This window comes from Cimex lectularius, unplaced genomic scaffold (assembly GCF_000648675.2).
Source record: "Cimex lectularius strain Harlan isolate CLEC.00 unplaced genomic scaffold, Clec_2.1 scaffold110, whole genome shotgun sequence".
Classification (NCBI taxonomy): domain Eukaryota; kingdom Metazoa; phylum Arthropoda; class Insecta; order Hemiptera; family Cimicidae; genus Cimex; species Cimex lectularius.
The window spans coordinates 546,498-565,599 of record NW_019392697.1 but is presented as its reverse complement, the minus strand read 5'-3'; the positions used below and the strand labels follow the sequence as shown (position 1 = coordinate 565,599).

At 36.1% G+C, this 19,102-nt stretch overlaps 1 protein-coding gene across 2 annotated transcripts in view; it reads left to right on the top strand.

The window, feature by feature from the left end:
• Positions 1–19,102, top strand: part of LOC106674000 — a 169,837-nt gene that overhangs the window by 77,039 nt on the left and 73,696 nt on the right. For both annotated transcript variants that reach the window (XM_024226048.1, XM_014406412.2), the window contains exon 2: positions 882–999. In XM_024226048.1, coding sequence (XP_024081816.1) covers positions 907–999 — 93 coding nt within the window. In that variant the 5' untranslated portion in view covers positions 882–906. The remainder of the gene's footprint in view (positions 1–881; positions 1,000–19,102) is intronic.

Below are 19,102 nucleotides of genomic sequence, written 5' to 3'. Positions count from 1 at the left end.
AAATAATGTTGGAACATGACTACACCTTATTTTCCTCTAACCTGAAAAAAAAAACTTGTTGTTCTACGACACATTGGGCCAGAAAGAGAAGAGGCCAGAATAAACACCATCACAAAAAGCTTTATTTAAAAAATATTATCGAACATAACACAAATTGTAGTCTAAAATGGCATAACGGGACGACTACAGAAGGTAATGTTGAGCCGCTACGGATGCCGAAGACCACCCTCGAGGTTAGGCGGAGAATATTGAATATTGATCAAACTTCCGACAACGGTTTATAGACATGAAGTTCAACAGGAAAGTTCATAAGTATACACAATTTATTTTGTTTCAAATTACTTGGGTAAAGTTTCAAAGTTCATTTAGAAAAGAGTTTCGGACCTGATTGGTCACTGTCAAATCGAACCCAACCACTGCAGACCACCAACTCAAATGATCATTAATGACACCGAAACCGAAAAAAAATTATTCAAAAGTAAAGTTTGAAGTTTAAGAAATTTCATGAAATGTAAATCCCGGGTGGTTAACGAACAAAAAAAACAGTATTTCTATAAGGTCAAAGAACCGTTAAAAACATAGATTTTTTTAAAAATGGTTTCAAAGGAAAGAAAATGATCAAGGTTAGTACGCACAGTGAAAGAAGAGAACGGGCGATCGTGTGATAATCTCAGTTTGACCCCTGCTTCTGAACTTTTGCCGTGTCCCCTGTGATGTTGCCTTTACCGTTTGACTACTAACACCGCCTTGTGCATACTAATATCAAATTTAAAACTATAAACTTTTCTCCGGAAAAGACCTCAAGGATTAGCTCGGATAATAATGTTTTTGTCATCTTAAATGATTTATTTTTCTGTATTATAACGTGTTTTTTCTTTCAGGATGAAGGGGTGCTAGGACCGAATTATGGCTCCTCTCAAGGACACCTCCTTCACCTTCTCAAAGGGACTCCTGAACGGTCCAGGTCAAAACAACTGCTTTTTAAACAGCGCTGTACAGGTAATTAATTTTTATAGCGGAAACGCTTTTAAACAATTAGCTCCACATATTTTATGATTTCTGTCTAGTTTGACAGGTCTGATTCCTAGACACCTGGTCTAAGTCAGATAAAACTTGGTTTGTTGAACATATTGGCTGTTTTGTTTCATCAGTAATTCATGATCATCCTAATGAAAACAATTCATAGAACAATTGCAGCAGACGTTTCCCAGTGGGGAAAAAAACATGGGCGTCGGTCGCTTATGTCATATGCCCGGCATATGTTGCCCGTGTGAACGTCGAACTAGCACGTGTACTCAACGTATTTCACACCTGATCTAATTTCCAACGATTGCATTAGTTTTGAACGTTTTTCGACTGCAACTTTTCAGAAGGAACGCTTTCCCAAGAGGCATTTGCCGTAAACAGTTCTAATGGAAGTTAAATGGCTGTTTGTCACAAATTGACTAATTGGAAAGTTATCAGTATTCTTATTTTATTATAGGACTGACAAATAGTTTATAAACTTGAAGAACAACCGAAACAATCTATAAAAACATTAATCTATGAAGAAAGAAAACCAGACAGAAACAAACAACATATCTAGAAACATGATATGTTTTTAAATGATAGATTTAGCATTTCTGCCAAGTGTTAAATATAAATCCTTGTAAAAAGAAATTACATCGGGATTGGAGATGACGTGAACGTCTGTTTATGTCATCCTCTTCACAGCAAGACCACGCAGACCTGACATAGTTGACCTATTCACTCAAATGTACGCTATGTAAAAATATTTAAAATTTAAAATTAGGACTTTCAAGCAACTGTTATATTGTGTCAAACCTGTTAATGCACAATTAACCAATTAACACACTAATTAAACCACAATTAACACGTTACTTGAAAAATTTATTAAATTAAGAAGTAAATTGATTAATTAAAAGTGGATGTGTTTTTGGACCATTTTCGCGTCATTGATTTCGCCTTTCCGAGGGGAGCGCATGGGCCAAGTTAGGTTAGATTGGTATGGTTGGGGTTAGATTATATCAGAAATGGTTAGGTTAGGATGGTGAAGGGTTAGGTGAGGTTATGTTGCGTCTTTCTCTATCTCTCTCTCTCTCTGAACAAGCAAGTATCTTTTGGGTTATATTAGGTTATATTAGATTAGAAATGGTAGGTTAGGATGGTCTAGGGGTAGGTTAGGTTATGTTGCCTCTTTCTTTCTCTCTCACTCTCTCTCCCTCCCTCCCTCCCTCCCTCTCTATCTCTCTCTCTCTCTCCCCCCTCTCTCTCCCCCCTCTCTCTCTCTCTCTGAACAAGCAAGTATGGTTGTTGTTATATTAGATTAGAAATAGTAGGTTAGGATGGTCTAGGGTTGGGTTAGGTTAGGTTATATTGCCTCTTTCTCTCTACCTCTATTCTCTCTCTCTCCCTCTCTCTATCTCANTATATATATATATATATATATTTATATATATATATTTCATCTCCCTCTCCCCTTTCACCATTAATTTTAACATGGATATAATTTTGGGCTGGGTACAAAAATATTTTTTGCGTATTTTTCTACTCATCAAAGTCGCGGCGCCGGGGAATGCGCATGGGTTGGGTTAGTTGAGGTTAGGAATGTTTAATTAATTTTTGAACATGTGTTATTAATTTCAGAGTAAAAGTAAAACCAATAAATAAATAAATTAATTAGCAATATTTAAGGTTGGTAAAGCATGCTTACTTAGTCATAAACTTATCCCTTAGTTATCGTATTCTATTAGTAATTTAGTTTAATTTTCAATCACAAACCTTTCTGTATTTTGACTCTTTCGACATAATACTCAGGTGGTTTGAGTTAGAATATGTTAGGAAGCTTAAGGTTAGGTGGGGTTTGAGTTAGAAATGGTTAGGCTAGGATGGTTGAGGGTTAGGTAGGATCAGGTTTAGTTTAGGTATGTTAGGCGTTAGTTTAGGTTCATGAATTATAAGATTTAGTTGGGGACGTTCACGGGTTAGGATACATATCCGTGATTACACGTTTTTCCGGAAAGCGAAGAAAATATGTGAGCGCAAAGCGCGAGTTTTAAATTTCAAGTTTTAAAATATTAGTCTAATGTCCAATCTTCATCATTCTATAGAGCTCTTCGTTAAGCTTAAGGCATTTTGCCAGAAGCATTGTTAAAGGTTCTTGTATGATCCTTTGGGAGTAGGAATCAGCCTGTTTAGGCCTTCGCATTAACAGAGGACATGTTCCCCTGTTTTTTCTTTTGGCAATATCAACACAGGCTTGTTTCTGAGTTAGTCCAGTCAGCAGTCGTACTATATTCCATAATCTCAGGACGCCATAAGTTTAGTAGTTTTGTATGTTAGGAAGCTTAAGTTGCTAATGGTTAGGTATGGGTTAGGAATGGTAAGGCTAGGACGGTTGAGGGTTAGGTAGGATCAGGTTTAGTTTAGGTAGTTTAGGGGTTATGTTAGGCCTTCGCATTAACGGAAGACATGTTCCTCTCTTTTTTCTTCTTTTTGGCAATATCAACACAAGCTTGTTTCTGAGTTACTCCAGTCAGCAGTCGTACTATATTCCATAATCTCGATAAAAACATCAGTGTCACGAGCGGGATTCGAACCCACGACCTTCGGCTAGAAACGCCGCTACTCTACTACTTGAGTTATTGTGACTTCGATTCACTCGGACACTAACTTCCCATCTCAATCGCACCTTTTGAATTTTCCCTCCTTTTTGCCATTTTTCACGATAGCTCAAGTGGCGTATCTAGCCGAAGGTCATGGGTTCGAATCCCGCTCGTGACACTGACTTTTTTATCTCAACTAAAAACCTTAATTAATTGAAAGATTTTAGTAGAATGCTGTTATTTTTTCGATGGTATATTTATAAACTTTTTTTAATGTCTCTGGGATACTTTAACGTTGAACCACTTACTTATCCTAAACTTATTGTCTGATATGCATTTTTGGCAATTACATATGGTGCAAAAACGTCAGGGCTGATGGATGTCCTGGCTGAACTTTCCTTGGCCAATATTACAGCTCCTTATACTTCTGACCTGGGGCCCCGAAACAAGGGTGATTATGATATTATCCCCAAGGTTCTTAATTATTTTTTTCTACCTTTTACTCGCTTTTTGTAATCTTGATTAAAAAAAGAGTTTTTTATCTGATAATGAGGCAATATAGGTGAAATAACTGCGTTGAATACACGACATTTGAAAAATGGCAAATAGGAGGAAAAATTCAAAAGGTGAGGTTGAGATGGGAAGTTAGTGCCCGAGGGGATCGAAGGCACGATAGCTCAAGTGGTAGAGTAGCGGCGTATCAAGCCGAAGGTCGTGGGTTCGAATCCCGCTCGTGACACTGACTTTTTATCTCAACTTAAAACCTTAATTAATTGAATGTTATTAATTGGTCAAGCGGACCACGAAAAATAGTGAATTTATTGTGTTGAATAAGTTGTCATCCTGGTACGCCAATACTGAATGGAAAGAACTTCTTCGCCATCATCAGAACTACTCTGATCAAGAAAAACGGCGAATTTAAGCGGACCCAAGTTCCATAACGAACAAATACTCGATTTTACACTTGATTGTTGATCTCTGTCTTGGATTTCTAACAAATAATTATAATGAACAATTTATATCCGTTGTAGTTTTATGTAACGGTTTTGTCATGAGACGATTTATAAATATCACGCACAATAATAAAGTTAGACATAAAAGACTTGTCAAAACAAATCCATTAGTCATTTTACGAGCAGTTCCATATCAAATGCCGAACCGGCCGAATGTAAATTTTCCTGGCGTGATTGATCCTGTGCTAACCGTCTATTTCGGGGGGATAAACAATCCCTAAGAATAGACAGATTTTTGACGCCAGGTTCAAGAGAAACATGGGCGATCGATTACAATACGTTAAAAAATACCACGGCGTGAACAAGAAAGAGATCAAGGGCGATTTCGTAAGAGATAAAAACTATGACATTTTACATTTTAAATGAAATTCCAAGTTGAAATAAATAAGGAAATAAAGACCGTATAACATAAACAACTTGTTGTTAGTTGGCAGCCCACCCCAGTAGGGAGATCGCATTTTTATTCACATTCTTAAAGTTTCACCTTATAAGACGCTTCTTGTGATGACGTTGTTCTTTGTTTTGTCTAAAATAAGTCCTTGAACTGCGGAAGACATCAAAATTGGGCCGGGGAAATCATCGGAGTGAATCAGAAGTAGCAAGGCTTTTCGCTCAGGTGCTAATCTAAGTGAATCATGTATGACAAATACACTTTCGTCTTCCTTTTTTTGGAACTTATAATGCCTTGGATGGACAGACATTTCCGATTCTAAAACACCGGGCCTGCTTGGTGATTCACTCTTTCTAAATTAAATTATAAATATATAAATAAATCTTATATTGCTATTGTTTTCCCAGACAGGACTTAACTTTTGCACATTTTTAAGGAAATCTATCTACAACAATTAAAATAAAACCATTGTGTTTAGTGGTCTAATGACCAAATTACTTCTTTCAATTATTCTTTTTATGTAAGATCTTGGTTGAGATGAAAAAGCTAGTGTCACGAGCGGGATTCGAACCCACGACCTTCGGCCGATTCTATGACTAAGCCGAAGGTTATGGGTTCGAATCCCGCTCGTGACACTAGCTTTTTCAACTCAACCAAGATCTTACGTAAAAAGATTAAAATAAAAACTCAATACATAAAAAATTAATAAAGATTAAAATCTTACAATTAATTAAGGTTTTTTTTTAGTTGAGATAAAAAAGTCAATGGCACGAGCGGGATTCGAACCCACCATCTTCGGCTTGATACGCCACTGCTCTACCACTTGAGCTATCGTGACCTCGATCTGGTAGCTCAAGTGGTAGAGCAGCGGCGTATCAAGCCGAAGATTGTGGGTTCGAATCCCGCTCGTGCCATTGACTTTTTTTATCTCAACAAAAAAAAAACCTTAATTAATTGTAAGATTGGTCAAGCGGACCACGAAATTAGTGAATTGAAAGAGATTAAAATATTTCATAAACTATTTTATATTGACAGCTTGGATTTATTGACAATTAAAAATTCTTATTACCACATACACTTATAATAGGTCATGTTATCCATCAGTCATTTATTATAATTTTCAATTCCACACCTTTTCTGTATTTTGGTTCTTTCGACATTAAACTCTGGTGGGCTCGGTTAGGTTAGGTTGGGATAAGTACGGTTAGGCTAGGTATGGTTAGGGTTAGGGATGGGATAGATATATCATTATTACATTTTCAAGGGTAATGCATTTTTATTTGGATATGCTTTGTGCTGAATACAATTTTTATTATCATGGGTTGGGGTAAGGTTAGGAATGATTAGGTTAAGTATGGTTAGGGACGGGATAGGTTATATATCCACGATTTAATGTTGTTGTTTATTCATGAAGCGGAGAAAATATGCGAGTTCGAAGCGTTTTTTCTTATATTTAGAGGTCCATTGTACTTGTTTGTATACTTATTTGTTTTTTTAAGTGTAAGTTACTGCGATCATCTCGGTCCGCGTCGTGTCCGTGTAAAGGTCTTGTTAGGTAGGTAAAAGAGTTGTTCACAATCTGATCATCGTTCAAAATTTATCGTCTTAGTTCATAATTAATAAAATAATAGTAGCAAAAACTCATTTATAAGCCTATACGTGGTTAGGGTAAGGTAAGGATAGTTTAGGTTAGGTAAGGTGATGTTAGGTTTAGGTTTAGGTTAGATTATGTACGTTATATATACTTGATTTAATGTTTTTACACGAAACTGAAAAATACGTGAGTACGAATCGTTATTATATTATATTTTGGGATCCTTTTTACATTATTTTTTAAATTTAAGCTGCTGCGATCAACCCGGTCCGCATCGCCTCGCTGTAAGGTTGGAGATGTTGTTTTCACGGTTTGATCAGCGTTCAAAAATATTACAAAATTAATAATAATATATTATTAATAATAACAGGGAAAGGTCATTTCTATCCATATCTAGGTTTAAGATGAGTTTGGTTTAGGTTATGTTAGGTAGGATTATGGTTAGGTTAAATTGATATGATTATGGTTAGGAACGAAATAGATTACTTATCCATGATTCAATGTTTTTCTGTGAAGAAAATACACTAGAGAAAAGCTTTTTTTCTTACATTTTTAGGATCAAGTTAGGTTAATTGAGGTTAGGTTAGGTAGGGTTAGGGTTAGGATTTATATATGTGGCTTTTCCGTTAAAACAGGTAATTATTTTTTACATACGCATTCTATTGTTTCACTTATGCATAAAATTTCCCATGATTTTCTGCAAATAGGTTAAGTAAATGTACTGGTACTATGACACGTACTGGCACATTTTATGCCATCACTTTCTAACTTTAAATTTTTGTCTAATTTAGAAACCCATTGACTTGAAATGGAGAAATGATCATTTGGTGTCCAAGTATCTTCGGGTGAACACAATTCGTAGTAAAAAAAAAAAATTATTCCACTCCCACTTTCAACGACAGCATGTTTCTTCAGAAAATATTTGACAGTTTCACCGTTCTTACAAGCCACCCTCGGCCTTTATCCCGATATAGAAACGTGTCCGAATCCAAAACAAAAATAAATTATAAATCTAAATGTTTGGCAGACGGAAAACTTGTTTTCGCATAGCAAGGAAGGGTTCTGAATTAAAAAAATAAATAAATAAAAAACAGTGCGGTATCAACAGGTGTGTTCACGGTGTCTCTTCTATGCAATTTTTTTTTTTTTTTTTTGGCACTTTTCGCAGTTGCTGCAGCCCATTTGGCAAAGGATGTTTCAAATTAAACTCCATTGATCAAACGACACAAAGTTCGGCCAAAATGAACACTTGGCCTCTTTATGCTAATGTACAGACATAAAGAATAAATTAAAAACTACGATAAATTTCGCGTTTCATCCTGTTTTATGTCTTCTTGATAAACAGCATATAATAATTTTAGAAAAATTTTAACATTCTTTGTTGAACGCGTGAGAGAAGTGATTATTTTAATTAGAAAATAACCTGTCGCTTAGGGGTTTGGTGACTTATCCCCGTCGATTTGTCCGATTCTTCCTGGCCATCATACTTAATGAATAATTAAACGTTAATGACATTTATGTATAACGACCAGTCATTGTTCGGTGATCTTTTCACGCATTCCGATTTAATGGTCGTTCCTAGTGCTTTAAAAATCCAGATACATCAGGGATCGTCATGTTTTAAGATTATCTTGGTAGGACCATTTTTTTTCCTTCTACCTCTTTCTTTATTTCTTAAACGTTTTGATAATTGAAGGTTGGTTTAGGGATGATTTGAATAAGTCATCAAAAAGGCACTTGTCGACCGTTGTTGAATCAATTCGGCTATCCGGGTCACATAAATTGTCGATGCACTGAACTGAAACATCCGGCTGACTCATAAGAAGACACCTGTTCCGCCTTCCGGTCACTTAGTCTGATTCACACCGAATTGCAGAAGTGGGCCTTTCAAATCTTCACTTTTACTTTCGAAACGGCGGAGAAAGCTCAAAAAAAAACCCATGACGGGAGACATCAGCCGGCCGCAATTGCCGACCGCTGTACCACTGGGGTTTTCAATGGGCTATTTATTATTCCGTGGGTTTTGCTGGACATTGTGATTATCTTGGACAGTAAAAAAAAAATGCCTCTATAAAGAAAATCAAAACATGTAATCCCAAAGTTCACCATGGTTTTTTCCCTCAAGACAAACCACCAGCTCTTGCTGAAATAATGCCGACAAGGCAAATATTTATACGATTGGTCAATCTTCACGGCAAAACCGTTAATTTTGTCAAATCTTGTTGATCAATCCGTGCTTATTGGTTCTGGACAAACGCGGTGAAAGTTTTCTTTATCCTATTAGAAATTTTTCAGTTGCAGTGAAAACTGTCATATTGAATACCACCACTCGGCGAAGATGGGTCCAGTAGAAATAAAACAACAAAATGCAAAACAAATACCAGACCAGCAAAAATTCATAGTTACATAAAAATCAATTAAATATATAATATATATATAANATAATAAATATAATATAAATATATCAATTAAAGTAGGTGTTATAGCGGGGGCGTCGGTGGCCGCAACGGTTTAGGCGTTGACACGGCGCTCCACACTGTAAGGTAAAGGTCCCCGGTTCGAAACCAGCGGTCCCGCATTCGAACTCGACATACAAATGGGCTTTTTTCAAAAACACCGGCACTCCGAGGATTGATATAACCTCTGCTGTTGCGAACAAGCGTTAAAAAAAGGTATTATTGACAACGAATATTTAAGAAACTATATTTTAGATAGGTAGTGAGTGATTAAAATTCTTATGAGGAGAACGGCCAACATAAACCAAGAATTTTGAAAAGTTATCAGAACAGAATTTAATTTTGACATCATGAATTTTACTTTTACTACTTTTACTAATGCCAGATAAGGTCCCTTAATTATCAGATCTTTGTTGATTTTCTTGCTACAGTATAACGATAAATTTATGATTTTGTTGCTGAAAATTTTTTTGTTAAATGGGAAGGTATGTTGGCCATATCATCAAATAAGCGTTTTAGTAGCCAGAACTTTGAAAAAAATTTTTTTATCAATGTTGAAAAAATTACTATGGTGATTCTAAACTACTATTTCCAAACCTAGAGACCAGAAAATTTCAGAGTACTCCATTTAATATCCTTTTTAGTGGTGAAATTGCTTTTTTAATTACTTTTTTCAAAGGTGAAGAAATTGATGAAGGAAAGGAAAAAAAACCGTGGTTGACGGATTGGTAAGGTATTCATTCAGTATTTCCTTGAGTTTTTTTTATCTTTTCCACCTAACCAATCCGTCATCAATGGTTTTTTTCTTTCCTTCATCAATATATTCATCTTTAAAAAAAAAAAGTTGCTGGTCTCTAAGTTTGGAAATATTAATTTAGAATCACGATAATAAGTTTTTCAACTTTGAAAACAAAAATATTTTCGAAAGTTCTGGCTTCTAAAACGCTTTTTTCACCAACGTTTACAAGTTCAATGTTGATCACACCTTATTGGAAATTTAACGTAGTTTTTAATGGTACCAACAGATTTGTCCTAAATCTTTTAATTTTGGAGTTATCATTGTTTATTTGAAGCAAGGTCGTGAAAACTTAAAAAATCAGAAAAAGTGGAGTAACTCCGAAACTGTTGAGATTCAGACCATAATTAATTAGGACTTTATGGTTCTGTTTGAATGTAGAATCTACTGGCAAAGTTTGTAGCACGAGTAGATGAAACACTCTGTAGAAGAAATACGATCAACATTCGGTTATCCCATACAGTCCAGCCAAAAAACCTACTCATTTATCCTAAATTTACCTTTATAATATTACCAATAATATTCGTAAATTTAAATCCAAAATAATTGTCAGCAATTAAAAATTGTGTATAGGATTTAAAGAAAATCCTGATGAAGGCAATATATATTCCGATATTAACCGTGAAGGAGAAGGTGGTATGCAGGTTATTTGGAGCAAATAAACAAATTTAGGACAATTTTTTTCCCAGCTGTTCTGAAATTATTTTGGTAATGGACGAACCAATATTCGAATACTAGAATTTAATTTTGCTGATTTGCTACTTAAAGTTTTCTTTTTGCATTGTTTTGATAAATAGCGAAGAGAGGCGGACCATTTGTTTTCTATTTTTCCCAAGGGGTGTGAAAAATTCGTATCACTTGTGTTTTCATTATTTCTTTTCTCTTCTATGCGTTTAAACGTAATCAACACTTGTTTAATTGAACATGAATAATTCAACTATGTTATTGCACGGTAATTAGTCGAGGAAGGTTTTTTTTAATTACGTGAATCAAGTCGAATCCCCAGTGAAATTGTATTGTAAGGTAAACGACCTGAAAATCTGACAGAAGCTGTTTATTTTTCAATTATTAACGAGATGAACATTTGCTGCTATTTTGCTAAAACTTTAATTTCATTTTCATCTTTCCCTTTTTTTCGTTGTTTTGATGAAAGGATAATCTTTTGTACATAATAAACAGTATGGTTTTAAATCATAAAAGTTTTTATTTTGCTTTTGGATTTATGACCCTTAGAGTGGCAAATGTTAAGGAGTAACCTTACACTAGTGAAAGTGTCATTACGTTCCAAGGCTGTTAAGTCCAGTGAAAAAGACTTGTGATCGATTCTACCTTCTTGGCTATTAGGAAGTGGTGAAATAAAACAGGAAACCGCTCATTTAAATTTCCAAATCTACCTTAGAAAATTTGAAAGGAGGAGACCGTTAATAATTGAAAATCATATAGTAGCTCTGGTTTCTGAATTTCTTCTATATATTTTCTTACCTATTGAATATTGGAAACCATTTGAATCACTTCCTAGTCTGAAGAGAATTGTTTCTCAGACTTTCATGTCGATAATAAATATGATTTCCATGTCGCCATATTCACCTGGTACCGTGTCGAAACCCCCTTCACATCGAATTTCCACACTTTACGAAAACAATGATTTTTTTAACAATAGGCCAAATTAAACTGACGAAAGTCCTATCTAATAGGTGGGCTTAGAAAATTAGGTGTTTGATAAATCTACTCTGGAGGGAAAGGAGCTTTTAAAGCTATCATCAACAAATATGCTTGCATGTTGTCCCATTGAATGAAAAACGCCCATTTGTAAGTAAGTCGGGTTGGAATGCAGGGCGCTGGATTCGAACCCGGGACCTTTACCTTGCTGTGATGAGCGCCGTGTCAACGCCTAAACCGTTGCGGCCGTCGACGCCCCCGATAGAGGATGTTATACTTGTGTCCTTTTCTTTAAATAATAGAGAAATGAGTTTTCGTTACTATTATTGTATCAATTTTGAACTAAGACAATAAATTTTAACTTTGAAACAATCTACAGTGAAGGTTAGGTAGGCATTGTTCCAAATATTTCTTATCGTTACGGCGAGACGAAATAGACCAGGATGGTTTAAGCTCAAACTTAAAAATAAAATACAATGGATCCCATAAGGCTTTATTTTTCAACTTTTCAATTTAACTGTAGTGGAGGCTACCGCGTGATGACGAAACATTTCTGAACGCGAGACAAAGCGGACCGAGATGTTCTAAGTAGCTTCAACATAAAAATAATACACAAAGGATCCCAAAAATTTAAGAAAACGCTTCGCATCGGTGTATTTTCTCCGCTTCACGGAAAAACATTGAATCATGGATTTGTAACCTATCCCGTCCCAAACCCTAACCTACCCTAACTTGGCACAACCTAACCCAACCCATGTTAAAAATTGTACCCAGATTAAAACACATCCGTTTTAGAATGCATTTCCCTTGAAACTTAAATAAATTAAGTATAAAAGTCCTTTTATTCAGATGAAATTGTATAATAAGAACTTATTTTTATTTAAAATCTGAATAGAAACTTGATTTTCTTACTTTTCTCCGGTCTCATTTTTTAAAAATAAACAAGTCTGATCGAACTGCCAAGCAATCTTTAGAAGAGTTAACCGAGTTGTGACGAAACATTTCTGACCTTTACAGCGAGACGAAGCGGACCGAAATGATCGAATTAGCTTAAAATTAAAAATATGTAACCTATCCCGTCCCAAATCCTAACCTACTCTAACCTAACCTAACTTAGCACAACGCAACCCAACCCATATTAAAAATTGTAGCCATCTCAAAACATACAGTACGAGATAGCTTAAATTTAAAAATAATATACGATGTATCCCAAAAATATAAGAACAAACGCTTCGCATTGGTGTATTTTCTCCGCTTCACGATAAACATTGAATCGTGGATATGTAACCTATCTCGTCCCAAATCCTAACCTTCTCTAACCTAACCTAACTTAACACAACACAACGCAACCCATGTTAAAAATTGTAGCCAGTTCAAAACATACAGTACGAGATAGCTTAAATTTAAAAATAAAATTCGATAATTCCCTTAAATATCAGAACAAACGCTTCGCATTGGTGTATTTTCTCCGCTTCACGATAAACATTGAATCATGGATATGTAACCTATCCCGTCCCAAATCCTAACCTTCTCTAACCTAACCTAACTTAACTTAACACAACTCAACCCAGCCCATGTTAAAAATTTTACCCAGCTCAAAACGTATTGTACGAGGTAGCTTAAACTTAAAAATAATATACGATGAATCCCTTAAATATCAGAGCAATCGCTTCGCATTGGTGTATTTTCTCCGCTTCACGATAAACACTGAATCGTGGATATGTAACCTATCCCGTCCGAAATCCTAACCTTCTCTAACCTAACCTAACTTAACTTAACACAACCCAACACAACGCAACCCAGCACATGTTAAAAATTGTACCCACCTCAAAACGTACGGTACGACGTAGTTTAAACTTAAAAATAATATACGATGTATCCCAAAAATATAAGAACAAACGCTTCGCATATGTGTATCTTCTCCGCTTCACGATAAACATTGAATCGTGGATATGTAACCTATCCCCTAACCTATTCTAACACAACCCAAATAGAAGAATAGTAAGTTTACTGATTTATTTCCCAGCTTTCAGTGATTATACCATCATAATCAGTCTTTCACAAACTTAAATTACGAATTGAGGAATCAATTAATTGAAAAAGTAATTAGAAGTTGGTCTCTTTTGTAGTGTACGTAATGAATGATTCATCATTCATTGACTTCCGTCAGTCTGTTCTTTCCTTCCCTTTTTTTTTATCTATCACTATAAAAGTATCATTATGACGAACAAAAGAATTGTAAAATCTAATTTTCTTCCTGGTTATCGTTAAAAGAACGTCAACAACTGATTTACATGTACAATAACTGTAGAGCCATCTGTTCTGTTTTCTTCAAAATTTCCCTTAAATAATAAGAGACCGGAATTGCATTTTATCGAGCCGGATCCGATCACGACGAATCTTTTCGAGAAACGCCACCTGGAAATTAACGTTTTTCGTGTCTTTACTTCGACAAAAGGAACTGTCTTTTTTCCCCGCTGGATAATTCCTGGCCGAGAAGAAGGACGGCAATTTGCCAGACGAAGAAGGCACGAGCCTGTCGCAGACCCGACACGGAAAAATCCTCTGCGATTCAATACACGATACGAAAGTAGTGATTTAATGAAAAAACCGACTAAAAATAAAATCAGGAAATAACACCTGGGGCGTCTGGCGTCAAATAGAGTGCGGAAAGGTTAAGGCCATCTTGGGCCGGGCTCGACTTTTACTTCGGTGACCAAGTTTTGAAACCATATTGCGCACTACTTCCAACTGACACAACTTTTCTTATTTTTAATTTTAACCCCCGTGAAGCCTTTTTGGATAAAATTTATAAACAAGCATTAATCAAATTGGCCAGCATTGGCCCAGTTTGTAATAACCTAACGACTAAGTCGGCTTATTTGGTCTGAAGGTAGACCAGAGAAGCTGAGGTTTTTTTTTTTTTTTTCAATTTTAGTTTCTCCTTCATACGATTTCCATCGAACGACTTCCTACTAGCAATAATATAGATTTTGAAACCAATTCCTTTGCTTTTTTTTGTCTTGAAGAGAAACGTAACCTGACCAAGAAGTAGAATATAAATAGTCGCAGAGGTGTTCAGTAAACTTAAAAACCTGGAAAAAAAACCACGGACTTTAATGTCAACCAACGTTTACAACATCTGAATGATTATGACATCTGAAATGTAATGAATCTACAGAGAGGTCCGTCCAGTCTCGCTGTGTTAACTTTCAAACTTTCGTTCTTTCACCAAACTTTGCCATTATGATAAATTGTCACATATCTGTAAGGTGATAAATCTGAAAGATAGGAATCCTGAACATCTGGTCCGTCTATTTTCGTTGGTTAAGAGGAATTTGGTCATCTTTCTATTTCATGCATAACGCGTAAAGGCAATTTCGTTGAATTTAAACCATGCGCTATATTGTGGAAGGGAAGATGTAGCGAAGAATGTAATTTTATAAGTCACATGGTGTCACTCAATTTGTAATAACTAACGACTAAGTCGGCTTATTTGGTCTGAAGGTAGACCAAAGAAGCTGAGGTTTTTTTTTTCAATTTTAATTTCTCCTTCATATGATTTCCATCGAACGACTTCCTACTAGCAATAATAGGAACGTTTTTAAATCATACGGTTTCACGCCATCATTATTGGTGTATGCGCTCTTTAATATAATTAAAGTGTTAGATGTATAGACAACTTTTATTACTCACGAATAATTTTAATTTCGGTACGGTCTTAATGAAAAAGTTTCAGTTGTTACTACCAGGCTTTGACCTAATTCTAAGATCATCTGTATAGCAAAACAATCTTAAAGATGTCTACAAATTGGCATAATTAATTTTTTAATATGGTTTCAAATTTCTTAGAAGACCGACTCAGTGCGTATATGGTTTTTTTCTCCCAACACTATGGTTAGCACTGCACTCATAGGACTTAATGGGATATTTTACATAGGGCTTAGCCAGTAGGGTTAGGGTAGATGAACTTTTAGAACTTGGACCGAGCAGTTCGTTGATAATTCAATGCACTGGATATTGAATGTCTTGAGAGAACTTCACAGTTCCACTCTGATGACCATGTTGGTCGAGGTAGTTGTCTTGTAGAGTTGAGTTTTGACGGTCAAAACAGAATTTGGTCCTAAAAGTAAACTAGTTGTCCATATTTGTTGTCTTTTAAGTCTTGTGAGGGCATTCCACAGCAGTCTGCTGTGTAGCAATCCTCAGTATTGTACAATGAAGGCAAGAGAGGTTGCTTGGGTTAAAAGATAAAATTGAGGCATCATCACAGGTGGTAATGCTATTCGGATGTATAGAAAAATGAGCAGTATAAACGACAAACAGGGAGGGATCAAGAATGCTCCCTTGTGGGAGCCCGCGCCGGCTTGTATCGGTCTGATGGGGGGGGGGGCAGCCGAGTGGTTAAGGCGTCAGACTCTCGGCTAGTAGATCCCGCGGTCGTGGGTTCGATCCCCAGGCGTCGCCTCTGGACTTTTTCTAAGGCCTAAGGCGACTGGTGGCCGCAATTGAAAGAAATTGACTCGGCAGTCATCAATGGAAGGACGGGATCAGATCTCAGCGACCCTGAATTTGGTCCCAACCCCCTTCGATGGAAGAACACCGGCACACCGAGGGCTCAAATTCATTCTTGTGTTGCGAGCCCCCAAAAAATGGAGCCAGGGATAAAGTACAATAAGCTGCAGTGCTCAGGTGGTAACTCCTCCAGTTCCTGGTATCCATTGTAAAAAAAAATCGATCTGATATCTGAACATTGCAAAACCTACCTGTTTAGGCATTTAAATAGGCATGGTAAGGTAATAAAAAGTAGGTAGGAAGCTTTTAAGGTTATAAAGGAATTTGGCGGCTTACAGTACATCTTACGAGGTGTTTAGTGAATTTAAAAGTTAGTACATTTCTTTAAATATAAGTCAAATGACTGTGAACAAACTGTAATATTGAGTAGAATCGTGAAAATACATTTGACTTCAAGAATTTCCTTTTGGCAATGGTCTCGGTTAATTTTAGACCAACCTTTTTCCTCCCACAGGCAAAATGTTGTATCTGAAGCAAACGCCCCTTTATCTTAAGTCTTTTGCTTGCTGTGCAGTAATTTAGATTGTTATTTTTAAACGTTCCACGTGCCAGATAGAGCACGACACCTTTCCGTTTTGGCCTGAGAATCGCACAAGTCTTCCTCGCCGGATCGATTCCCACTGGGACGTCTTCGACTGGCACGGTGAAATAACGCGATCAAAAGATCGACAGGGCTGTCGTGTAAACCGACTCGAACATGAAATGTGCGGAGATTAAACGAGAACAGAAGAATGGATTCAAAAGTCATGACGCATATAAAAGAAAAATCTAACGATAAGAAATTGGTTTTGTTATAAAGAAACAATTTTGTTATCTCTTGACATTTTGATTAATGTCCAATACATACAACTTTAAAAACAATTAAACCACATCTCATATCTCAAGCTTCTTTAACCTACTTTCAAACAATAACTGCGTTAACAAAGAGTTAAGTGAACATCTATAAAAAGTCATCAGAATAATTTACTACCAGAGAAACAAGACAGCCAAGCCCGGCTGAAATAAAAACGAATCTTTTATTAGTACAATTTACAATGCAGACAATAAAATCCTTTCTAGTAAAACATGCAAGGTTGTTTTTGTCGTAAGGTACGTCCTGAGAAGGATACGAAAAGATCTTATAATTGATCTCTGAAATTGCTTTTACTCGCGACCAACTCTTTGATCTACGGAAATAGAAAATAGAAGTTATCACTTCTCGGGTTCTGCAGTATAAATGCCGTACTTTGAAAAGCCGTTTCGCCCTTCGGATATACTTATACTTTAACGCTATTGCGATTTTTATCCTTTTAAAGTCCATATAAAAAGACAGAAAATTGGAGAAAAAGGTAATTTTCCATTTGAATCGTCAGTATGAACCAACCACTCTTGCTATAACATCAAAAAATACTATAAAACAGACACACATTAAGGACAAAAAGAAAGATTGAGAGGGGGAGGGAGAGAGAGAGGGAGAGAAAGTGAGAGTGGATGACTTAGGGTGAGAATATACATAAAAAAGAATGGGGACAAAAGTGGCAAACAGACAACTATTGAAGTACAGAGCGAAAGATATATAGATATCCTTGGAAAAATAAGGAAAGAGTCAGTGGGAACGAAAGAGAAAGAAATACAGACATATAGACAGAAAGTTAGAAAGATGAACAAAAAAAACATTCGAGGACCTTATAGAAGAGAGAGCAAGAGAGAGAATAGAGGTAGAAAGAAACAGGCAACATAACCTAATCTAACCCTAGACCATCTTAACCTACCATTTCTAACCTAAAATTAAAAGTGGGTGAGAGGGGAAAGGGTGATATGAGAGAACGAGAGAGAGAGAGAGAGAGAGAGAGAGAGAGAAACAACTGTCTCTTCGAAGAGAGAGAAAAACAAACGGATGGAAAAACAGACCCACACACATACAAATAGAGGGAGAGATGGATAGCTAGTGAATAAAGCATATACTCGAAAGGAAGGAGAAAGTTAGATGAAAAGTCAGTCAGAGAGACAAACAGATAGATCGGAAAAAAAACATTAACACCAACCAACCACGGTAAACAAGCCCAAAAGCGTCTGAAGACAAGACAGGAAAGGCGGACCAGATACTTCGGAAACGACCACAGTTCGCTTATAAAAAATCAGATTCTATTACTCCATAGGGCCGGCGATGACCTCAGCTGTTTGTCGGCCCATAAACCTTCCACTTTATATATATATATTACTCCATAAAATGTTATATCAATAATTAATGAACAAAAGTTTAATTAGCAGCCATTATGATTATAACATTATAAAATGTAAAACACACGCTCAGGCGGGAAATAAGAGAGAGTGAGAAGGAAGGGGAAAAAAAGCAGATGGTCACACAGCAGGAACATGCATAAAGACCGAACCACCACTGAAGAAGCAAAATACAGAAAAAATCTTTGAAACTAGGGAAGATAGGCTTAAATGTCCAAATATCAAGTCAACTTGCGTTAATAAAAGGAACGAATATACCAAAATAAAATTATTTCTGAAACTTTAAAAATGATTATTTTAATGAACGAAACTGTTTTCCGTGCAAGGATAAAGCTGTTAAAATATTATTGAATGAACAGCTGCATTTTTATGTTCGTTTTACTTAGGAATTCTAATTCTTCTCTATCAGGTAAAATTTTAATATGCTCCTCTTTTGATAAAGTGCAATTAATATTTTTCCGAACGTCGGCCATATGTTAGAGTTACGATTTGAAATAGTCTCCTGCCGGCCCTGAAAAGGAAAAATTCATCAAAAAATGTCTACCACCCTGGCCCAATTATGAAGTTAATGGTCCGGCGCCTCTTGTTTTTCCACTGTTTATTTGTCCTGTCCCTTTTGTTGACCCTTCAAAAGAGGATAATGATCATCCCTGGGACGACTGTCGGCGACGTCTACGAGGAAATTACTGGCTTGTCTAAGCCCTAGCTGACAGTTTTCGAAAACCATTTATAGTTGACTAGGACAGTTGTTTTCTTTAAACCAATCTACCTTCTTCCGTAACCAAACTCTTAA